Genomic DNA, 23,283 nt, shown 5'->3' with positions numbered 1-23,283 from the left:
TGATGTGTTTTTAATATGGTGTAAATATTATTATGCGTTATTGAAACATAAAGGAGGACGCAGCAAAGAACGTCACTATAAATTAAAACTACTTTATTATTTTATGCAGCAGCCTTACATTTAAAAGCGAAACATAAGGGTGATCATACGCAAAAAGACCCCAGACTATAAGGCTAGATGTTTTCTTTCCCTTATTTCTTTATTTGTTTGGCGCATGTACTCATGTGCGATCAGAAAACTGTCCGCCTCTCCTTTCACTCCGCCCCGAAGCCCCAGCTGGCCCTCCTTGGCCCAAGGTATTCGGCGGGCCGAAAAAGGCCGGCCGCTGGCCCCAAGAAAGCCCCGCTTTGGCCCGATTAGGCCCCGGAAGTGACAGTGGAAACCCCACTGGCCTTGGCTCGCCCTGGCTCGCTCGCTTTAGGCGCGATAGTGGAAACGCGGCTACTGTGTTGTTCTCACAGGTGGTGTCCGATATTGCACAGATGATATTATAACTTATTATTTGCATATGTCATCCTCATAGCAGTAACGGTCCTTTCAGGGGCTGAAATATTAGTTTCATCTCAGTGAATGCATGCTCTTTAGTGATGGCGAACGTGGTATCAGTCGCACGATTGACAGCATTGTGACGATTAAATAAAGGATTAAATATTGTTAGAACATCTTGTGCCTAAAATATGTAGATTCAGTGACAAACACTGTTATCTGACAACTCTGTCCCACCGGCTTTACGATGAATGCAGGCTTTTTTGTCCTTATTCTCTTTTATCTTTTTAGATATTAGTTTGAATCGTTCGGTTTGCAATGCGCACTGAACCGAAAGTCTCGTATGAACGGTTAAATACCAATATGTGTATCGTTACACCCTCAGTCACTGAGGATGCTAACGATTGCTCTCAATTTTATCATTGAGAGCCCTTTCAATAGATAGACCTTATCGACCGATTAAGGGTGGACATTTAAAAGAAAACTTCTGATTTGTGCTGTGAGATGCGTTGCAGTTTACTGTACCTTATGGATTCGTAAAACAATGTTATGCACACATCTATTGTATCGTCATGTCTGGTAATCACAAAATAGGTTGCGTGATATTTAGCCCAGTTATGGGTGGGTCGCAGGTGGGTAAGTTTGATTCATCAGTAGCAAACTTTAACTACTTTTTCAAAAATATTAAAAGGTTTTAAGCAATTTTATCTTCAAAGACTGGTACAATTATGCATAATCTAATTTTAAAATTGCGCATCACAACCAAGTGGCAACATCTTGCTCTCCCCTGTGAAGCTAATACAAAAGTAACTGAAACTGCAATTCATCAACTGGCCTTTGGGGGCTGGCTCCAGATGTTCACTGACTGCCATAATAAATTGGCCAATTTTACAGCTGATAAAAACATATTTACAGACTGGTTCAAAAGATTGTTTTTGTGCATATAGGTAATATTTCCCTTCATGAAAACTGTGAGGGGGTGAATTTTTTATTTATTTTTTTAAAATAACTTATTAGTTTTATTCATATGAAGTCTGCTTAATTAAGGGTGTGGCCACTTAAGTAAGTTCAGGTGAGGGTATGCTTAAGTAATACTGGCTATTAAAGGCTGTTATTTTACCAGAAATGAGGCACAATAGTGGCAATACAGATTTTAAAAATAATATCTTAATATTAAATAGAAAGAATTTTTGACAAAAACAGCTTTTTTTTTCCAATGTCGTAACGAATGCCCTTCAATAATGTAGTGTAGTTGAGAGCAAGCATCAAGTTTTTGAGATTGTGTCATCTGTCATACTGTATAGGTCTTTTCTTTACAAAAGGTTTAAACAGAATGTATGTTTACCATATTGATCTCTGACAGGGACTTCTATTTAGCATGTAGCCTCCTATATAGTAGTTTAGATTTTTTGCATAAAATGTTCTATTTATTAAAATGTCTTTTAATTTTTGTATCATATATAATGAATGCTTAGCTTATTTCGCTGTTATCATTATGCAAGGATCGCATGTTCAGTTGATTCTTCAGTAGCCTAGATTCATAAAACATGTGTTTTATAAATGGATTGTTTATCGGAGCTGCTTTGATTTTTAAGTGTTCATACTTTTAATATCCCCCAACCTTGGGCTACTAACCAAGTTGCTATCTACTATGCACAAATTAAGTCGTATCATAATGCAGAGACCCATTCAGTCTTTTTGTCTTATCTTGTCTGTAGAGCACTGCGGAGGCTGGTAAAGAGACCCTGCCATGCGTGAATACAAGCTTGTGGTGTTGGGCTCTGGTGGTGTGGGCAAGTCAGCCTTGGTAAGTACATTGTACAATGTCCTCCTCACCAAATTTCAAAGCACCTAGACTGATTGGCCAAGCAATATGATGATCCACAACAATGATCATCATTACATGCCCATTTTTGTAAAAAAGTAATTGTCACGATATATGCTGGATATAAGGAAAGCACTGAGAGGAATTTTTTAGCTGATATCAATAACCTATAACTCTTAAGATTTTGAGGCCGATAACCGATATAGCCGATAAATATAAATATATCAAAATGTTATATTTTTAAACGGTAAACTGTTGATTTCATTTTAATAACTTCATAAAATTTTGAAAAACTGATCTTATGAACTGAATAGTCTACACAAAGTAAATACAGTTCTTAACAATTACGTAACATATCAGCTTAAAGATATTGGCATAATTTTGACATTAGACCGATAAAGATAACATTTACAAATAACATTTATCTGCCGATAATGATATGGCCACTAATATATTTTGCATCCCTAAAATTTGACATGGTATTTCATTATAATCCACAGAACGAGTTATGTCTTGTACTGATTAAAGTGGAGATAATAATAGTTTTCTTTTTAATCTCTTATAGACTGTTTAGCAGGTCAGTGTGAAACATTCTCAGTGTAACTTATTTTTATTGCAGACCGTCCAATTTGTTCAGGGGATATTCGTGGAGAAGTATGACCCTACAATTGAAGACTCCTACAGAAAGGTACCAATACTGTACCCATCTCATGAGATTTTCTTTAGGACCTTAGTAGGCAATGAAGGGTTATCCATGTTTTATACTTACTCTTCTCATGCAGCAAGTTGAAGTTGATGGCCAGCAGTGCATGTTGGAAATCCTGGACACAGCAGGAACAGTAAGTGCTTTTAACCTCCCTGATGTCATTTTGGTGGGTTCATCTAGGATTAGCTGGCACCATACTGCAGGTTTCTTCATTATGTTTGGGGAGAAAACATTGATATGCTTAAAGATTGTTTTTTATTTCTATTTTTTTTTTTTTAGTTCATTCGTTTATCAACTGCATTCAGATATTTTTTGGAGCTGTTAAAGTTAACACATTAATTTTATCAGCACTTATTTTATTAATGCACTATTAATGCAGTGTTTTTTATTTTTAATCCATGGCTTTGTCCGTAGTTTGAAAAATATGCAGCCAGTAAAGGGCTGAAAGCGCAAATGCTGAAAAAGGGTGCAGCATCAATTGGAATATCCATATACGATTAGAAATTGTGAGAAACCTTGAAAGCCAGGAGGTAGACCTATATTAAATGCAATAAACATTACATGAAGTATAATTAAATATTTAATGAACACAGGAGATGAAACATTTAAGTATATTGCTACACAGAAAACCTAAGTAATAAGTTTAGTGATGGCAAATTTAAACAGATAAACTCACTTTTGTCTCCTCAAATAGAGGTAACCTGAAGGGTAAGTAGTCATAGCAGATTCTCTAGAGCAGGTTGTGTTTTTGGATTAAATTGCTTGGGTTTATGTGCATTTCTATATGTCTTGATTTCTTAATTAACATGGTGATAAAATAATTATTTAATTATTTATTTATTTATTTATTTAATTATTTTTGTAACAAGATGCTTTTATAAAGTCACAAATGCAATTTTATTAAAGAAACACTTTTCATCATTCCTCATCACTCCTCATCAAACACATTTAAAAATTGAAAACTTTAAACAGAATTCACAAGCTAAGACGTGATTTAATGGTAACAAAAAAAAAATAATAATAATGCTTCGTGAAGTTCACCATGAACATATCTGTATGAAATCTATAATAGGCTATATACATGACATGTAATGCAATGTTATTTTTCAAGTGCAAGCCCAAAATGGAAGATGTGTGACAGTGTGAGTATCATTTAAGGTCTGTCGGTACCTGTGAGGGGTCTCCAAATTTGATGCCTCATAATTCTTTGCGGGAAAACACTTTTTTCACACACTCTTGACAATCTTTAACAAATGAAAATGTAAATCCCATCCTGTCGAGCTTTGTAATTCCCCATTTTGTTTGCAGTGCAGTGCCTGCTTTCGGTAAATGTCTAAAAAGCCTTAGTCTAAAAAGCAAGATTGTTTATGAGAGTTCCACATGTCAGAGCCCTAACACAACTTTGTTTTCATCTAAATGTTTAGCTGCAGTATTGTTTAATTGACTAGTCTTTAGCATTCTTGATAATTTCATAATGCAACATTGCAAAGAAATAACATGATTGTGGAAGATGTCTCTGGCTTATAGAAGAGGTATTTTTATAAAAAAATTAATTTCTATAACTGGTGAAATTAAAGTTATGCACAGCAATAGGCCATGCACGATTCTAAAATAAAATATCATGATTAATTATGGTCACATGTTCATAATATTCTTTAGGGGTAAAAAAAAAATCATCTTGGATTTTTATTTATTTATTTATTTTTTCATGTTTTCCTTTCAGGAGCAGTTCACAGCCATGAGGGATCTGTACATGAAGAACGGTCAGGGCTTTGCTCTCGTCTACTCAATTACAGCTCAGTCTACATTCAATGACTTGCAGGACTTACGAGAGCAGATACTACGTGTAAAGGATACAGAAGATGTAAGTGTGAGAGGACAAAGTACATTTTAATTGGATGTTGTATGAATGCCTATGCAGAGGTGCACTGCACATTATTTAACATTTTCTTTAATATTTTACTTATTTACTTTAATATTTATTATTTACTTTAAAGTCACCAGTACAAAAATATATTTCTAAAGTATTATTAAGCAAATGCGCCTGTTAGCTGCTTACAAAGTGGTAAAAGTGCCATTACCTTTCTCGCTCTCCAAAAAGGGCAGTAACATTTAGAAAACCAAAGATTTTAGAATATATTTCTACTAGGGCTGTAATGATACACCAAACCCACGATTCGGTTAGTATCACGATTTTTGACCCACGATTCGGTTCGTATCACGATTTTTTTTTCGTGGGCGTGGGAAAAAAAAGATTTTTAAAACTATTTTTTATTAAATAACATTTGAAAAATCTTTATGAACTGAACATCAAAGTACAATATTAACTATGCAAATTATTAACAATAAAAAAAGCCATATATAAAATAAATAAATAGCCAAAGCTAAATCCCTTTTGTTTTCTTTGTAACAAAATACTGTTGAAAAACCAAACAGAACTAAACTCCATTGTGTAGATGGTTCAAGCATGTTGAAAATTCTTTTTCAATTAAGTTCTCTTACATTGAAAAAGTAAATTAAATGGCTACTAGGGATGCTCATTTCGGTTAATTTTGCTAACCGACAACCGCCGCTCATTAATCGGTTATTAACGGTTAACTGGTCAGATTACTATTAATTTTATATTAAACAAATTGACGTGTCTATTTTGTGTCTGACACATTAAATATTGCATTTTAAAATACTGATTTATTTTTAAATGCTAGCATATTAATAACAGAACAGAACAACAGAGCATCTTCACGCACCTCCAGTGTTTAGCACAGAAGAGCAGAATAATCTAAATAAAATGAATAAAATAAATAGGACTGCCATAAATTATTTTCACTTAAATAATTCATTTATATTACAAAACGAAAATACTGACTGATTCTTTTTAATAACCGGCATAGGCTGTTTTTTCCAATCATATGTTTTTTTCTTCCGTCAAATAAAAATCGCAGACTTCCTCAAATTGCACGCTCCACGGAACATATGCATTTATTTAATGCCCCGCTTGTATTATTATAATCACAAAACCTTTTTACATTTTTAATAGAAATCATTATTTTAAAGATTATGTCTTGCTATATGGTTTCCTCTCTCCCTCGCGGTTCAAGTGCGGCTGCGTGATGAAAAGACAACCTCATCGCGTGCATATGTTGACTTTTTGTAAACAGTTTTGTTGTTTAAATATGATATTACATTAATGTGCATACATGCTTTATAAGCTGTAAAATAAAAAGTAAAGCCTATTTGTTGCGTTTATTATGCAGATCCAGGTCAACATCAGCGCTGGTTTAGCATCAACACGTCTGTATCAAACAGTAATATTCTTCTTCCATTTTGCTTCTTTGGCAAATGTGTCTGTAGGCACGGGTTATACGTTATCGTCCCGCAAGTTAAGTATGCCTTGCAGTTGAACAAGGGGCCGAAAACAAGGCACACCTCACTGCCTTTATGTTGACAAGAAAAAAAGAAGAGAAGAAGCGCGGTCCTCTTATGACACGACTGAATAAGCTGGGTATCGATTGTGCAGAAGTGTTGCTGTATATGTTGTTATAGTTGTAATATTTAATACTATTGTGATATTCAAGATTTGTACATTCATTCAGCTCTGGATAACTGAAAACAGCGATTAGACCTTCAGAGCGGCATTAATGCGTCCTGAAGTAAAGCGAAACGGCTATAAGCTCCAGCAAGATAGAGTGATTATATACAGAGCCATATACCTTTATCTATAAATAAAGTATAACTATAGAAACTGTGTTCATCTTAACTGAAAGCTTTGTCATGTTTCCTGGCCTCACGCATCGCGCACCTGTCAGTCAGCACGTAACTCTCAAAGGGTCAAACAGAAAGCGCACAGCACGGTTACAGAAAATTTTGCGCTGTTATAATTCACTTACTCAGTTACCGTTTCACACTGAGGTAACTGAGGCTTAATGCCTGTGCTGCAAACCACAAATCAAGTAAACATTAAACAAATAAACAACTTATTTCTCTCAAGAAAACCAAACTCGTTTGATTTAAGGGAGTTGAAAATTCTTCAGAAACACCATCATGTCAACATTGCAGTGAAAAAACGTGACAACTTTCCTTACTCTGCAGAGGAGTCGGGACATCTGGTGAACGACCATCCCTCTCTGCGCAGCCACATTAACAGTGTGAGCAAAGCATCGTATATGCGGTGAAAATCCGGCCGCTTTGACAGCATTGGCAATGTTTCTGTCGTTGTCTGTTGTCAAGCGGGGTTACGTTGGTTTTGTTTTTGATATTCCTGACACATTCAGATGGTCCCTTACTAAGAGCTCTGTGCGAGCTCTCCCGGCTAAACGCATATTGCGAGGGCTTAAACGCAGCAATGCAAAAATTTTGCTACTTGGAACAAAACACATTTTGCATTCTCATAAACTTATTAACACAATCTTGGTTAAACATTGTTTTATTTCAAAAGACTTGCAATAAATGTATTTAAATACATAACTAGCTTATCTGGTAACATACAGTAGCTTCATATTCTATGAAAAACCATATCAGTAAACATGAAAAATTAAGTGCAGTCATTTACAGAAGTATTGTATTAAACTGAATCTGCTTGCATCTAATAGACAACTGAATCTGAGACAGTCAAAGGTTATGTGCTCTCTGTACAAACATTTCAATGTGTAGGACTGTGGTTACTGATAAAATGAGTACACAAATATGAAATAAAATCACCAGTGGGTGGCAGCAAATCTTAATGTGTCCCATTTTCCAAAATTAACACAATCTGATATTTTTTATGATATAATTTTGTGTTGACAAAATAAAGCAAAACATAAGAAAAATCTTTTTAAAATGTGCTTAATAGTGTTTTGTAATATGTACTGAATTGTTGTATAAAATATTTAATCACCACATGCATATGAAACAATCCCAACTGCAAATAGGCTAGATATTTATTATCTTATAAAATATGTATAGATATAATAGGTATCTAAAAGTTTCAATAGCATTGTTGTTAATACATTTGGTTAACACTTTATAATAACTACATACTATGAATCACTTATTCATCATGTATAAGCAAATAGTTAATTCATTATTTAAGCATGAACTCTGCATTAATAGACATTGGTATGCAGTTTATAACTACATCTACAAATGCTGTATTCTTGACTTGACTGTGTTTTCACACTTTGATAATGATTCATTTTTCATTAATAATTAATTATTGCATTTTTACAAACTTGTTTAAGAATATCTTGTGTTTAAATCATTCATAATGCATAAGTAAATGATTAATGAACTATTCAAATTAACATTTTTGTATTACTATTTCACCATTATTTAACCAGGAAGTCTCATTGAGATTTAAAATCTTTTTTACAAGTGAGACCTGGTCAAGATCACAGCCATACAGTAAAACAGTTTTAAAATACATGAACACCACATAACATTTCAACAGTCCTCTCAACAAAAACAATCACATGCTTCCAATACCACTCTCTAAAATATATTTTAAAGTCATCGAAAGACAGACTTTTATTTAGTTTTACATCTTTTGACAAATTATTCCATGCCCAACTTGCACAATAAGAAAATGCAGTTTTTCCCAGCTATGTACAAACTCGGGGTATATTAAAAAGCAGACACTTGGAAGAGCATAGATCATAATTTGCCTGAACTAAGACAAAGATAAGCTGGAAAATTTACCTAACATAGCTTTATAGATAAAAATGTACTAGTGCTGTTTTCTGAGTACAGCTAGTGATGTTCATCCAACCATCTCATATAAAATGCAGTGATGAGTATGGCATTTTACATTTGTAATATAGCGTAGTGAAGCATGATATACTGAATCAAGTCTTGCTAGAATAAAAGGTGCCACATATATGTATAATACACTCATCGACCACTTTGAGTATACCTTACTAGTACCAGGTTGGACCCTCTTTTGCCCTCAGACTGCCTTAGTCCTTTGTGGCATAGATTCAACAAAGTACTGGAAATATTCCTCAGAGATTTTGGTCCATATTGACATGACAGCATTATGCAGTTGCTGCAGATTTGTTGACGGCACATCCATGATGCTAATCTCACGTTCAATCACATCCCAGAAGTGCTCTATTGGATTAAGCTTTGGTGATTGTGTAGGCCATTTGAGTACAGTGAACTCTTGTCATGTTCAAAAAACCACCTTGAGATGATTCACACTTTTACAAAGCGTATTATCCTGCTGGAAGTAGCTATCGGAAGACGGGTACACTGTGGTCATAAAGGGGTGGACATGGTCAGCAACAATACTCAGGTAGGCTGTTGCAATGACACCATGCTCAATTGGTACTAATGTGCTCAAAGTTTGCCACAAATATATTCCTCACATCATTACACTACCAGCCTGAACCTTTAATACAAGGCAGAATTGATCTAGGCTTTCATGTTGCTTACGTCAAATTCTGACCCTACCATCTGAATGTCGCAGCAGAAGTCAAGACTCATCAGACCAGGCAACATTTTTCCAATCCTCAGGGGTGATAGCGTTCCGGCACCACGCCGGATTTCCGGCGTACTGTGGCTGCGGGGAAAAAAAAAATCAGGTTCACGGATATTGATCTGTCATTTCTTTAGATTCACAGAATTCACTCACTGCTGAAAGCGCCGGATTGGTTTTTATTAAGTGCCATTTTGTGTGCTCGTGAATCATCTTTTGAGTGTAGACGCCATGTAAATAAAAGATTAATTGTGTAATTTAGAGAGCTTTATAAATTATAACGGATCTTTGTGAGATCTCTGAGCTAAGATTAGTGACGCTTTTTAGTGATAATTTCCAGGCTATAATCCATTCAGAATTTGTATGAAACTTTCGTTTTCGGCACATATAAGCTGATATGTTTTGGGAATGACAACTTAGTGTTTCAGCTATGAAATAGTTCAGTTTTGTATGTAGCCTAATGGCAAAGTGTTTATATTTAGTTTCGTTTTTTATTCAGCTTATTTAGAAAAACGTTTGGAGCATTTTTTTATTCGTTAAAAATAAGTTTTTTTTTAACGAACAGCGCCCAGCGGAAGACCATCATTGTCTGTTTGATCAGTTTGCCTTCTCAGATCATCACGACTTGCCTAAAATAAAAGATATAAAACAGTTCAAGTATAAAACAATGGTAGCTTAAACGTTAAAGAATGTGTGCTATTAGGCGCATAGTTTGCTTATAAAAAGCTTGCAGGACATCAAGGCGCCAGAGCAATCACTTGCATTTTTTCAGTGGGGGCAATTTAAAGTTATCCGTCATTTTTGCTCACAAAGTACGAGTAATACATCAAAAAACGTTACAGCGTTTTTATAAAATAAAGAAAACCAAAATTATGCGCTTTCTGTCATCTGGTTTTTGAACAGGAGCGTTTTACAAAATTAAGCAAAATGTATATGCCTCACAGACATAATAAATATATTTATAGAAAGCTTTCCACTGTCATGTGTCACTCGCTAGTGGCATGTGTAGTGACCTGTGTCACTCAGAGTGTCGCGCTGCATGTCACTGCAGTGACATCGACACCCGGCGAAGCTTATGACATTAATTAACACGAGCAAAACCATATTTAATCATTACGCGACTTTTAACCTAATTTATCGCGTCGCAAGTTTATTTGCTGAGCTACTCCACGATGTTTTAATTTAAACACATTTATTTTATGTATTCATAGTCATAATTCCGTACGTAATATAGTCATTTGACAGTACATGTCAGTCAAATTTATTGTGGCATGCTTATGTATGGGAGGGGTTACACTTATCTGTTGTACTGTATATTATTGCATCCTGGCAGTTCCTTTGTTCCCTACAATATGGACTTCTCTATGTTTTTAATTCATTCATTTTATTATTTAACTTATTTTCATTTTAAGGTATTTTAAATAATATCCTTTAAAAAGTTATAATAAAATGCATGTTGAAAACTCATAACATATATGCATGTAAGATAACAGGTGTCATTTGCCTAATGATTTTTAAATATTAAAGCAAAGAGACTTATAAGATTAATGTGCTTATAACGTGCTTATACTGACACCTACTGGCACATGTCACAAGATCACTGACACTGGCATGTGTCACTGACATTACTGGCATGTGTCTAAAAAGAGCCACTTGACAATAATGATGATCAGGGTTACACATAGGCTGTTAATATATTTGGGCCCAGGGGCCCACAAGTTATGTGTTAAAAGTGCGTTGCATACATAGTACCCCCACCCCTACCCACCTCAGGGGCAAGGAAAAAAAGTTCAGGCTCAGGAATTTTTTTCCACTATCAGCCCTGAATCCTTCTTTTGTCTAATTTTGGTGAGACTGTGTGCATTCTAGCCTCAGTTTTCTGTTCTTAGCTGACAGGAGTGGCACCTGCTGTGGTCTTCTGCTGTTGTAGCCCATCTCCCTCTAGGTTCGACATGTTGTGCATTCAGAGATGCTCTTCTGCATACCTCGGTTTTAACAAGTGGTTATTTGAGTTGCTCTTGCCTTTCTATCAGCTCAAACCAGTCTGGCCATTCACTGGTATCAACAAGGCATTTGTACCCACAGAACTGCCGCTGACGGAATATTTTATCTATTTCAGACTATTCTTTGTAAACCCTAGAGATGGTTGTGCATGAAAATCCCAATAGATCAGCAGTTTCTCAAATACTCAAACCAGCCTGTCTGGCACCAATAACCATGCCACTCTCACAGTCACTTAAATCAACTTTCTTCTCTATTCTGATGCTCTGTTTGAACTGCAGCAGATCGTGTTGACCATGTCTACATGCCTAAATGCATTACGTTGCTGCTAAGTGATTGGCTGAATAAAGATTTGCGTTAATGAGCAGTTTGACGGGTATACCCAATAAAGTGACTGGTGAGTGTATATCACCATAATCAAGCACAGATAAAAATAAAAAAAGCTTTTGCAAGTTACTTTTTAGCAGTATAAAAGTAAAATTAGATTTATTTCTAAAATAAAAGCCAAGCTTCAGTTTCAACTTCCTTATCAGAGTAGCAATGTGTACGTAAATAAAAGCTTATCATCAATACAGATACCGAAGTACATGTAAGAAGGTACTCTTTCAGTTGGTTTTCCATGAGATGTAAAAATACTAAGATTATCAAATACTTGTGCCTGAGCTTTTGAAGAAAACATAACCTGTGTTTTCTGTGAATTAAGTAATCATGTAATAAATGTCAATTCAGCATTTGAACTTTGAGTGGGTAAAAGACTTCCAGTGGTTAAAGTCTGCAATGAAAATGACTAAATCATTCACCATAAAGTCTTTGGGACGAAGTTTTGGAGGAAACAGTGTTTGCCACTGAATCTACACATTTTAAGCACGAGATGTTCTAACATTATCGAATCATTATAAAGCGGTCAGTTGTGCGACTGACACTGCGTTTACCATCCCTGAAGAGCATGCATTCACCGAGATGAAACTAATATTGCAGCTCATGAAAAGACCGTTATTGCTATTAAGATGACGTATGCAAATAACAAGTTTTATATCAATATCATCTGTGCAATATCAGACACCACCAGTGAGAACACGGGACAATCATTATTGTTAAATCTCATTCACGTCAAGCAGTGTGTGCAGGGCCGGTGAGTGCATGCAGATTTTTGTTTATTTGTTAGTTTTAATTAGAGTTGATTTCAAATGCAATAAATCTGATAATAATAAATGGTCTGTGCGGCTAAATTTTGTCTGGTGCGCCTAAAGTTTTGAAGTTAGGAGCATTGGTGCTACCAAGAAAAAAAGGTTAATTTCAAGCCCTGTACAATGTAAAAGTTGTTCTGTGGTTGATTCATAACAAAAGAGTCTGACAGTGAAGAGCCAAATGTTACGTTTGAGAAACCTAATGTCTCAGAACTGCAATTTATTCAAAAATGCTGCTTAACTACTAAGGCTTCTTGGCGAAATAATGGATTCACCCATTTGCTATTTTATAACTTGTTTTCTCTCTCCAACATAGGTGCCAATGATCCTAGTTGGCAATAAGTGTGATCTGGAGGATGAAAGAGTTGTGGGGAAAGAACAGGGGCAAAATCTAGCCCGTCAGTGGAACAACTGTGCCTTTTTAGAGTCTTCAGCCAAATCAAAAATCAATGTCCTTGATGTAAGCATGTAATAATGTCTGTTTGCTTGATGCTCTCAATTCAAAACATGTTCCAGTCATTTGTCATGTTCATATTGTGTTCTTTGTTAAAATTTTCACACACATTGCAGATCTTCTATGACTTGGTCAGACAAATTAACAGGAAAACACCAGTGGAAAAGAAGAAAGCAAAAAAGAAGTCTAATTGTGTTCTCCTGTAGTGCTGGCGTCTGCTCTGAGTAAGGTCTGACTTGTTTTTTTAGCCAGCATTTAATTACTAATGTACAGTCTCAACTCCCGCCTACATTATGGACTGCTGGATTGCACAGATCAAATAATTTGATCATTAATCAGAAATTGTAAAGCTAATGTTGCTACTTTAAAGGGGCGGTCCTATGTGTATTTTTAAGGCTCAGCTACATTTATAAAATGCAAAGCAATGTGTGCTCATGCTTCATTACTAAAAAAAAATCACGTTATTTGTTTATATATCTTACTTTGATTATATACATCTACTCGGCTAACATGAAAACGAAAGTCATATTTCCTAATTCTTTAAAAGGTCCGCCCTCTAGAGGCTCTGATTGGTCAGATAACATAATCTGCTTTGATTTGCGGATTGGCTCCATGTCACAAGGAATAGTTTCATGCCTTTAATAGCACGCACTGTGCCTCTGCTCTGTAAATAATGTCAATCAGTTTAGCTGTTAGCCGTATCAGTTTGAGCCTGAATCAGACAGAAAATGAAGAGGACAAAGCTGAACTTCTAAATGCCTGAGGCTTCATTTACAAAGACTTGCGTCAAATTCATACTAAAACATTGCGTACGGAGAAATCTGTAAATGTGTGTACGCAGTAAAATGTTCAGATGTATGCAAGCATATTCTCTTTGTACATCTGAATTAACATGAAACCGAGCGCACAAGCGCAAAACCCCTCCCTGCCTCCTCCCCTTTATAAATATGGTAGTAAATCTACTTTGGCAAAACCAAACAAAAAAGCAATTGCAAAAGCAAGCAAAAAGAGAAACTTCACAGAATGTGAATTGGAGGTGCTCCTGTCGAAGGCAGCCTGGAGAACAACTGTTATTTGCAAGTTTGTCCTCTAGAACTAATAACAAAAGAAAAAAAGAAGATTGGGAGAGTTTAGCTCAAGCGGTTAACGCAGTGGGGTCTGAACATCACACTTTGAATGAATTAAAAAAAGAAATGGTTCAATGTAAAGGTGCAGGTTAAAAGGAGAACAGCGGCACACCATCAAAGTGTGGATTGAAGAGGCAGAGGATGCTGAACACCCTTTGAGGAGAGAATTGCCTCAATTGTGGGTGACACTTTACTGTCTGGAATAGTATGCGTGTCTCTGGGAGAAACAGATGTATTAGAGGAACACTTTGTTAAGGCAGTATAGCAGCGCCACCGGCATTTCAGCTGCCCAATCGCCAGGTCTACAACTGACCGAGTGCCTGCCACCTTGGAGCCTCATCCCAACCATGCTGTTTGTGAGGATGTATTAATCATGGGTTAACCAAGGCCACCTTGCTACAATATTTGTTAATGCGCATTTGAGCATTGCATATTATTTGCACAGTTATTGAATGAAAAAGTTTCCTATAAGGGCTGGTGTGGGACAAAAAAATCAGCCCTGGCATTTTGGGACAGAGTGGCCCTCTACATCAATCAAAATGCTCCCCATCTGTGCACGCTCTTGAATATGTTTACCAACTCCCATTCTATAAAAGCACAAAAGCCCTATATAGGAAATAATAAGAGGTTATAAAATAAAAACTTAAAAAATGTAATTTATTATTAAAATAAAATTATAATCTACACTGGAGGTCCATCTTGTGTGTCCCGGTGTGTTTTGAGGAAACCTGTTAAATAATGAACTTAACAAAAACTGCCTGCTGATGCACACGGTTAATGTTGATTTAATAAAATAAAGATAAATAATAAAAGCAATGTGTCATAGACCCTTAAAAAATGTTTAACTCCACAATGAAGCATCAAACATAGATTAAAGATTGTACATAGTCAATCTAATGAACTTAAACAATTAAAAAATGGCAACAAATATTTGTTTGGGCAGAACTACAAAACTAAATGTAAAATAGAATTAGTTTTGCTTTAATTGCACACTAGTTTGGTCATGTATAAATATCAATATAACTATAAGCCTACATCATGCTGATGATTAAAAGCAAAATCCATGATATCCCATGCGATTGTCTTCTGAGTGAGTGCATCTTAAAATACATGACTGACACTCCTTATAGAGCTTGAGAAGCATACATTGTTTTTAATAAGACAATCTGCTAAGTGTTTCATAGGCTGATCAGATCATAAGACGATGATCAGCCCGGCCCAAAAAGTACATCAGCCCAGCAGGAAACTGCCTGGTCTGCCAGATGGCCAGTCCGCCCCTGTTTCTGATGCCTTTATCACAATGTGCGTGCAGTCGATCGCTCGATTGCATTGGGAAAACTAGCGATCGCTGCAAATTGCGCTTTAATGTTTGGCTGGTCAACTGCATGGTATGGAAAACCTATATACCTTCTAGACATGCATATGTCTGTAAGTCCCATACAGCTGGCATTGTACGGCTTAAAGATATTTTGTACTGTGCAATTTAACATAATTGCCTCTAGGAGTCGCCAATGAAAAAAAAAACCACGCACAAGACATACACATACGCCAGACATAAAGTTGGCGTGGACCAACGCACATTCTCACGTCAATTTCATCGTGAGTAAATCCAAACGTGAGCATGCAATCTGGCGTACGCAAAGTTTTTGTGCTTATGCAGCGTTGATATATGAGGCCCCTGATCTCTAAAATATAATCTGACAAGTGTCTTTCATGTATTTTTGGGTTATAAATCAATAAAATGTTCACATCATTTGCGATTTTGTTATTTGAGACATAGAACGCACGGAAATCGGCTGCATAGAGAGATATTGAACTGGGAGAGATTCTGGAAGCTGAATTTGCAGCATTTGGTCTGCATTTCAGCTTTCTCTGCTATAACATTATAGCGCATCTGACCATGCCCCTTTGCTGCAAAATGTTAAATATTTGTTTTGCTGAAGATGCAAGAAATGTTTAAAATATTATTTACATGATATGCAAGAGTTACTTGATTTGAGATGCTTATATTTTCTACTTTTAATATGAAAAACATTGAAAATAATAAATTTTCTTTCCAAAAGTGCATGCTATTTATTTTGACTTTTTCATAAGAAAAGTTAATTTTAGGCAACGTGCGTTTTAAAGCAGCCACACTGAGCAGCTAAGAGCTGTGGCCAGAGGCGCTGTAACGTTACAGCAGAGGGAGAAATGCCATCCTGCTTTTTCCACAGAGCTTCTCTGTTTCTGTATTTGGGCTTCCAAATGACATGACAAAACACAGAAGTGCTTACAGTTATTTATATATATAATATTTATTATGTTCCAGAGAATTATACAATACATAGCAAGCATGATTTGACAAAACGCAGCTTCCAGAATCTCTCCCAGTTCAGTGCTGGATTCGGCTAAAATCTCCTCAAAGATGGAGCAAGGAGACGCTGTGAACACCTGTAAGTGTTTTTATTTGTTAAAATTGATCATGACATTTACAGTGTCTAGCCTTAACGGTATGTTGTAACAAAGATGTAAACAACGGGAAATAATGTTCGCCACCGCCAACGATTTAGCTACAAATCCATATTTATCAGTCAAACTGCTATAAACACACATACACATACACTCTTGACCAGCACATGCGTCTCTTTGTGTGAGACTTCAGTGCTTCTCTACACAGGCAGCTTTTTCATGCATTTTACATCTCAGACAATAAAGTCACAAAAGAAATGTGAACGATTCATGTTACTTACACAGGCATATTCCAGATATGCGTGAAAGACGTCGTGTAACGCGTTGATTTAAAAAAAAAAAAAAATACAGCAATGCTCTCCCAACTGGAGTGTAACAGCAAAAAATAATCAATCAAGGCTCACACAGGTCTCATCCCACATCTTGTGCTTTATTCTGTAACCAGCGTCACCACAGAAAATAACCTAATCCGACCATGAGATAAAAAGAAAAATAAACATCGCTCCCGCTCACATGCGCATCTGGGGCCTGTTTCAGTAAGGAGGTTCAAACAACTCTGAGTTTAAACTTGGACTCTGAGTTGATTTACCGAGAGATTAAAAACTCTGAGTTTTTGGTTTCAGAATAGCTGATCTGAGCTGGGTCAATCAACTTTGAGTAGACCAACTCAGAGTTAAGCGCGCACACTGTGACTATAAAAAGGCATTATCAATGGAGCGCAGATATTATGAGTGACTATGGCAACATCTTAAAAAAAGAGATCACCATTTCTTTCTCCAGCTGAACTTGATCTGTTCATGCAAAGTTATAGCAAATATGGGTGTATATACTTAAAAAGAAGCAACAGTGAAACAGAGACAGGTTAGCCTGGGAAAACAGCTGCTCAAGTTAATGAGTAATTTTTATTTAAATTATTTAAACCTTTAAGTATAATAAAATAAGTAATATAATGTGTGACATTTATACTTTTTTCTAAACTTATACACATTTATCAGTTTTAATAGATTCAACAGTGCACTTGTGTGTCTGCCTTTTTATTGATCAAGTGATAGAGGTTGATATAAGATTAAGAACCTAAGCAGTGCTAAAAATAATTTTTAGACATAATAATAATCCCAATAATCTAGTAACAGTACATGTCGAAGGTTAGGCTAAATTTTTATGGAAAAAAGGACAAGCCTTGTACGTGACTTTGTTCTGTGTGTGACAAAAATGTAGGCAATAGCTATGTTTCCATCAAAATACAGGCTTACATAAATTTGTGCAAAACTGGAATTACGCCTAAAAGATGCGAATAAAGCAGTGTTTTTATCCAACGAGTCAAAGAGAACACAATCGTCACTTCCTGATTAACTTGCGCCAAATATCAACAGTAAATAATTTACTGCGGTAGAAGAAGCTGCGTTAATGATTTTTTATTTAATACTTGCGCCTCAGAAGACACAATGAACACGTGGGGGCGTTTGAAGCCAGGCGCGGAGATCTTGACACGCTCCAGACGCTCGGAGGTAATTAATGATATACACTAATACTGAAACAGTTAAGGCATTTTAGAATGACTAAAACAACATTTAAGATGTTCTACTGTGTGCTCAGCCTGCTGGTTTGTCCATTTACGCACATTTTCATCATCATCTCTAACAAACTTTTTTTTAATGTACATACTGTAATTTGTTAAGTGCACTTCGTAGTTTATGCACATTTTTTCTTATCAAATAAAAGTTTAGCCTACTCAGTTATGCACATGTTTTATTATGCATATTTTCAAAAGTTATGTGAATCATGACGTTTCCATCAATCGTTTTTATGGGCATCTCCAAAATGAGCTCTAAAATAGGTGTGTGGAAATGTAAGGCTCAGGCAAGAAATACGCTTCATTTTTAAAAAAGGGGAGGAGACCGACAGAAACTCAGAGTTTAGAGAATAAAACTTGCTCCGGACCAGGTTAGATTCACTGAGTAAGTTACCACAGTAACTGACTCTGAGTTTAAGTTACCTTTCTTTTAGAAACAGCCTTGACTTACCCTGATTTCTTGAGTTTAACAAACCTGCCATTTTGAAACTGAAAACCCAGAGTTTCTCTCATTTCAGGGTTAAAATACTCTGAGTTTTCACTTAACCTCCTTTCTGAAACAGGCCCCTCGTGTTACAGATAGTTCATAGTGTACACACACACACACACACACACACACACACACACATGCACACACAGGCACACAAACACTCTTAAAGGAGCCGCATCCAATTTTCACTTGTTACAGACACTGTTGACTGACTTACTTGGTGTTTATACAAAGCGCGCATGCTTGTCCGGGCATGACATTGAGCCGATCCACGAATCACAGCACATTATGACTATGACCAATCAGAGTCGCTTGAGGGCGGGCCTTTCAGAGGAACTAGGAAGTATTACAGTCGTTTTCATGTTAGCTGAGTAGCTGTGTATAATCAAAGTGAGATTTATGAAAAAATAACTCTCTTCCTTCGAGTGAAACATGAGCACACATTGCTTTGCATCTTATTAACACAACCAAGCCTTAAAATTACATTCTAGACCACCCCTTTAATTTCAGTTGTTCGACATTGTTGTTTAATAAATAATCATAGATCGTAGATGGTGTGTTTCCTTCAGTTATTTTAAAGTCAGTTAATGCACCCTTCATTCAAAAATATCTCACTTCTAATATGAGCGTATTTACTCTACAAAACCTGTCTGTGAGCTATGAGGGCAAAAAATAAATAATTTTATTAATCGTAGTGAGTTAAAATGTTTCTATCAAAAAAGATTTTTTTTATGCCAAATCGCTAAGCGCTAGCGCATAACTTTTAATTTTTTTTTTTGTAGTCCTTAAACTTTGTTCGCTGTAGGTATTGCGAAGCTAACTGTGTAAAAGCCAATGTCTCCCTTTGCTTTGAATTTATTGAATTTAGAGATGTTGTTTATGTTCACACAGCTACATTACGCATGAAGTAGTTTCAAATATGATATCGTAGTGGACCACCCCTTTAATATAGTGCTCATGAGATTACAACATTGTATGCTGCAGTTTTGGTTTACTGATCGTTGCACAGAAATTTAGAATTACACCACTTTGCAGTACATGAAATATTTTGTCATATTTTGTAATGTATTATAAGTCTTTATAATACTTATAAAGACTTATAATACTTATAATATTTTATAAAACTTTCTTAAAATTTACCCTCTTTGTAAACTTTTGACAGTTTATAATAGCTGTTTGGCATTTCTTGTTTTGCCCACTTTTAACAATTATAAACCACATAAAACAGAAACATTTTGATGTTCCGATAGCGATTCCTATATAGAAGAATCCCTTCCTGCCCTGCATTTGAATTTTGCTCGTCATCAATGACGTCATGTGAAAACAACCTAGAGTATAGGGTCTCACAATGTGAACCAAGCCATTCCTCTAAACAACAAATTGTTTAACAAGCTTTTCCACTAGTTGGCAGCAGTTACTTAGACTACAGCAGTTGAGACATCTTCACTTGACCCTATGTTTTACTTGTGAAAATGTGCCATTATTACTTTATATTTATTGCATTTGTTTTCTTTGGCAGAATGCTGTAATGAAGATATGTCAGCTTGTTTGGATCATGCCAGCATTCCCATCCTCAGTGAGTGACTCAGTGGAACAGCTGACTCAAAGGAGCACTGGACATGGGAAACGAGATCACCAGTCACAGCTCTCTTTATTTCCTGTTCCTGTAGACAAGCAATTTCATTAGAATTAGGACCATCTCAATGCTTCCCTGAGCTTCTGGACTTTTTACTTCAATGACTGTGTGGATGATGAAGAAATTGCACATCAAATTAACATAGTTATGAAGATCCATAAAGCACACATTTTCATTTACTTTGTGATTCTTCATCTGGTTTTTGTTTTGTTTTACTTTTAAGATGGCAATAATTGAAGTCTTTCAAGGAGATGAATCAGAATTTTCATCACATTTTTATTCCTTTAAACTGTGCTTTTCAACGACCTTATCACCTGTTGAAAATGCAAAATTAGACATCAAAATTAATGGTGTTTGTTTGCACAGTACTGTGTTTAAGGACATGGAATAAGACAGTGTTCAATTTCCAGTTATCAGCGAGCAACATGGCCATCTTTGTAAATGTAAATGATGTCAAATTCAAAGTTTCCTCTTAGAAGTTGTTGTTCTATTCTTGATACAATGTGTACATTTCTATAGATGACAAACATGTATTTAAATAGTGCTTTGCTGACAACTTTGTACACACTCGCCAGAAAGTGCTGACCCCATAACCAATGTAACATTGAAATCAGTCACTCAAATCATGTAAATGCCATCCTGTTTTGTAAGTAAACAGGCCTTTTATATGACATGCAAAATATGGGGTAAGGAAAGAAATCAGTTTGTCTATCTTGACTGAAATATATTGTACAAACCAACTAGTGCATCTTATGTTTATTGGTCAAAAGATGTTCTGCTTTTAAGATTATTAAATTTTAGTATCTTTTCATTATTTTGGCCATTTTGCATTGTATTGGTTTATCTGCTTTTTCTCTTTCTCCACTGGTATAATGTTTGTAAAAGTTTTTTTTAGGGGTCTTCGTTATCATCATCATCACAGCAGATGACCTGCTTAATTTTGGATGTCTTTCAGGGATGTTATTGTAGGCCTACTTAGGCTACTGTGTATATACCAATGATATTGTGTAGTCCTATAATGTGACACAGCCGCTGACAATATGCAAGATAATGAAATCGCATTGAATGCGTGTGCTGCTGTGCGCACTTTACATGATAAATACAACTGGAGGACGCACATTTGTTGTTATTCTCTGCATGTCATCTGTCTTTATGTTGACATTAATTCAGTGCTACATCTGAGCACCTCAAACTTAATACCTGAAAGTTTCATAAGTTTAGATATTACCAATTTTTAAGAACATATTTTATAATTACTTATAACCTAAAACAGGGACTAAGCCGAAGAAAAGTAAAAGTGATAAATTTTTATTAGCGATGTTTGATATTTTTTTCAGGATGGAATTTTAAAGTATATTAGGCTACTCAATTCAACTGGACTTAATATTATTACAGTTCGAATTGTTGACTGACAAGGCATTATTGGGGACTACAGTCTGGGAGAACAAACTGCCTGGCGGTTACCAGGACTACATCAAGGAAAACTGAGCGTGGCTGAATACTCTTCAGTTCTAAACATTGAATGCAGAGTGTCAGTGGAATTTGGTTGCCCAGTATGATGCTTTTCTTCACAGCTTAGCAAACCATATCAAGGACGAGATCTTCACTGTGGATCTTCACTCGTGGAATTCGATAAATTAATTGTGTTGGCCATGCGAGTCGACTCCCGCTTTTGTCAGAGGCATCTGAATAACTCAAACCGTAAGGGAAACCCAACTGATGATGTCACTCGGGATTCCAGCGGTGGAGAAGGAGCAGATGCAGATGAGTCGTGCCAGACTGTCCAGAGCAGAAAAAGATTGCCGTTTTAATTTGGTTCTCTGTTTCTACTGTGGAGGTGCTGGACACAAAGTGCTGCATTGTCCAGTAAAAGAGTCATCCTGGCAGTATGTAAGGGGTTACTGTCGGGCGGGGCAAGGTTGAGACCTCTTTTGCTGCTACCTTCCAGGGAGTGAAATTGGAATTTTCGGGGGAGAGTTTTCAGACACAAGCACTCATTGATTCTAGATCTGAGGAGAACTTCATTGACTCCATGCTAGTGTGACGCGAGGGAATATGGGGGGAGAGAAGGGATTAACAAATCATTCACAAAGCAAATCAGACTACGCCACCTGAGAAGTTTTCTCCCAGGAAATAGAAACTGGCTCAAACATTACTCTTAGGCCACACAGGTTCAGTTCACATATGAATAGGCAAGAAACGCGAGTATAGTATAAAAGTACAAAATTTATTTTCAGAATTTGTGGCAGATTAAAATAGTCACATAAAATTTTCTGAACATTCTGCCAGCACCTCCCTCCAATGTAACTGCAGTAAATAAAAAAGTAAAGAAAATAAATTTATAGAAAACAACAACAAAAACAAGTTATTACAAAGTAAATATGAAAATGTAATTAACCGGAGAAATAAATTGAATAAAAAAACTTACAGGGCTGAGGTCACACATAGGAGGGATCACCAGTGCTCCATTGTGTTCAAAAAGCACACTTCCACACACACACACACACACACACACACACACACACACACACACACACCACACCTGCACACTCCCAAACCGTCCACAGCAAAATGTCAAGTGCATTGACACCACCACCACCTCAAGATCCTGCACCCGTGGGACCTCAGTTCCTGCAAGGAAAATCAAATCAATATACGTGATAAATTATACAAGAGGGAAACAAACAACAAACCAAAATTATATCAAAATACAAGAAAATAAAAGAAAACCAAATACAGCTTCTGTAGTTTCGCTATAGAAAAGCAAGATTAACACAGGACACACAAAACTCACTCTGATGTCGCACACAGAATCACACAACCAAACAGAGCAAAAATCACAAATTATATAACAGTAGCAATGGTAGCAATAGGAGATAGTAGTAGCAGGTTGTAG

At 36.1% G+C, this 23,283-nt stretch overlaps 1 protein-coding gene and 1 long non-coding RNA gene across 5 annotated transcripts in view; one reads left to right on the top strand and one right to left on the bottom strand.

Moving 5' to 3' along the window:
* Positions 1 to 21,201, top strand: part of rap1ab (RAP1A, member of RAS oncogene family b) — a 47,222-nt gene extending 26,021 nt beyond the window's left edge. For 2 of the 4 annotated variants that reach the window (NM_001243179.1, NM_213405.2), the window contains 7 exon segments: positions 2,205 to 2,293; positions 2,931 to 2,999; positions 3,094 to 3,150; positions 4,741 to 4,881; positions 12,976 to 13,119; positions 13,230 to 13,342; positions 20,271 to 21,201. In NM_001243179.1, the coding sequence (NP_001230108.1) occupies positions 2,237 to 2,293; positions 2,931 to 2,999; positions 3,094 to 3,150; positions 4,741 to 4,881; positions 12,976 to 13,119; positions 13,230 to 13,319 (558 nt within the window). In that variant the 5' untranslated portion in view covers positions 2,205 to 2,236 and the 3' untranslated portion in view covers positions 13,320 to 13,342; positions 20,271 to 21,201. 4 annotated transcript variants of the gene reach the window in all.
* The window catches only part of LOC148679633 (uncharacterized), a 114,782-nt gene continuing 97,457 nt past the window's right edge, over positions 5,959 to 23,283 (bottom strand). The window contains exon 2 of the long non-coding RNA XR_015944899.1: positions 5,959 to 7,299. This is a non-coding gene — a long non-coding RNA (uncharacterized LOC148679633). The remainder of the gene's footprint in view (positions 7,300 to 23,283) is intronic.

Source organism: Danio rerio, chromosome 11 (genome assembly GCF_052040795.2).
Source record: "Danio rerio strain M-AB ecotype USA chromosome 11, GRCz13ab, whole genome shotgun sequence".
Classification (NCBI taxonomy): Eukaryota; Metazoa; Chordata; class Actinopteri; order Cypriniformes; family Danionidae; genus Danio; species Danio rerio.
The sequence above is the reverse complement of the archived record's forward strand: the minus strand, read 5'-3'. Positions and strand labels throughout refer to the sequence as shown.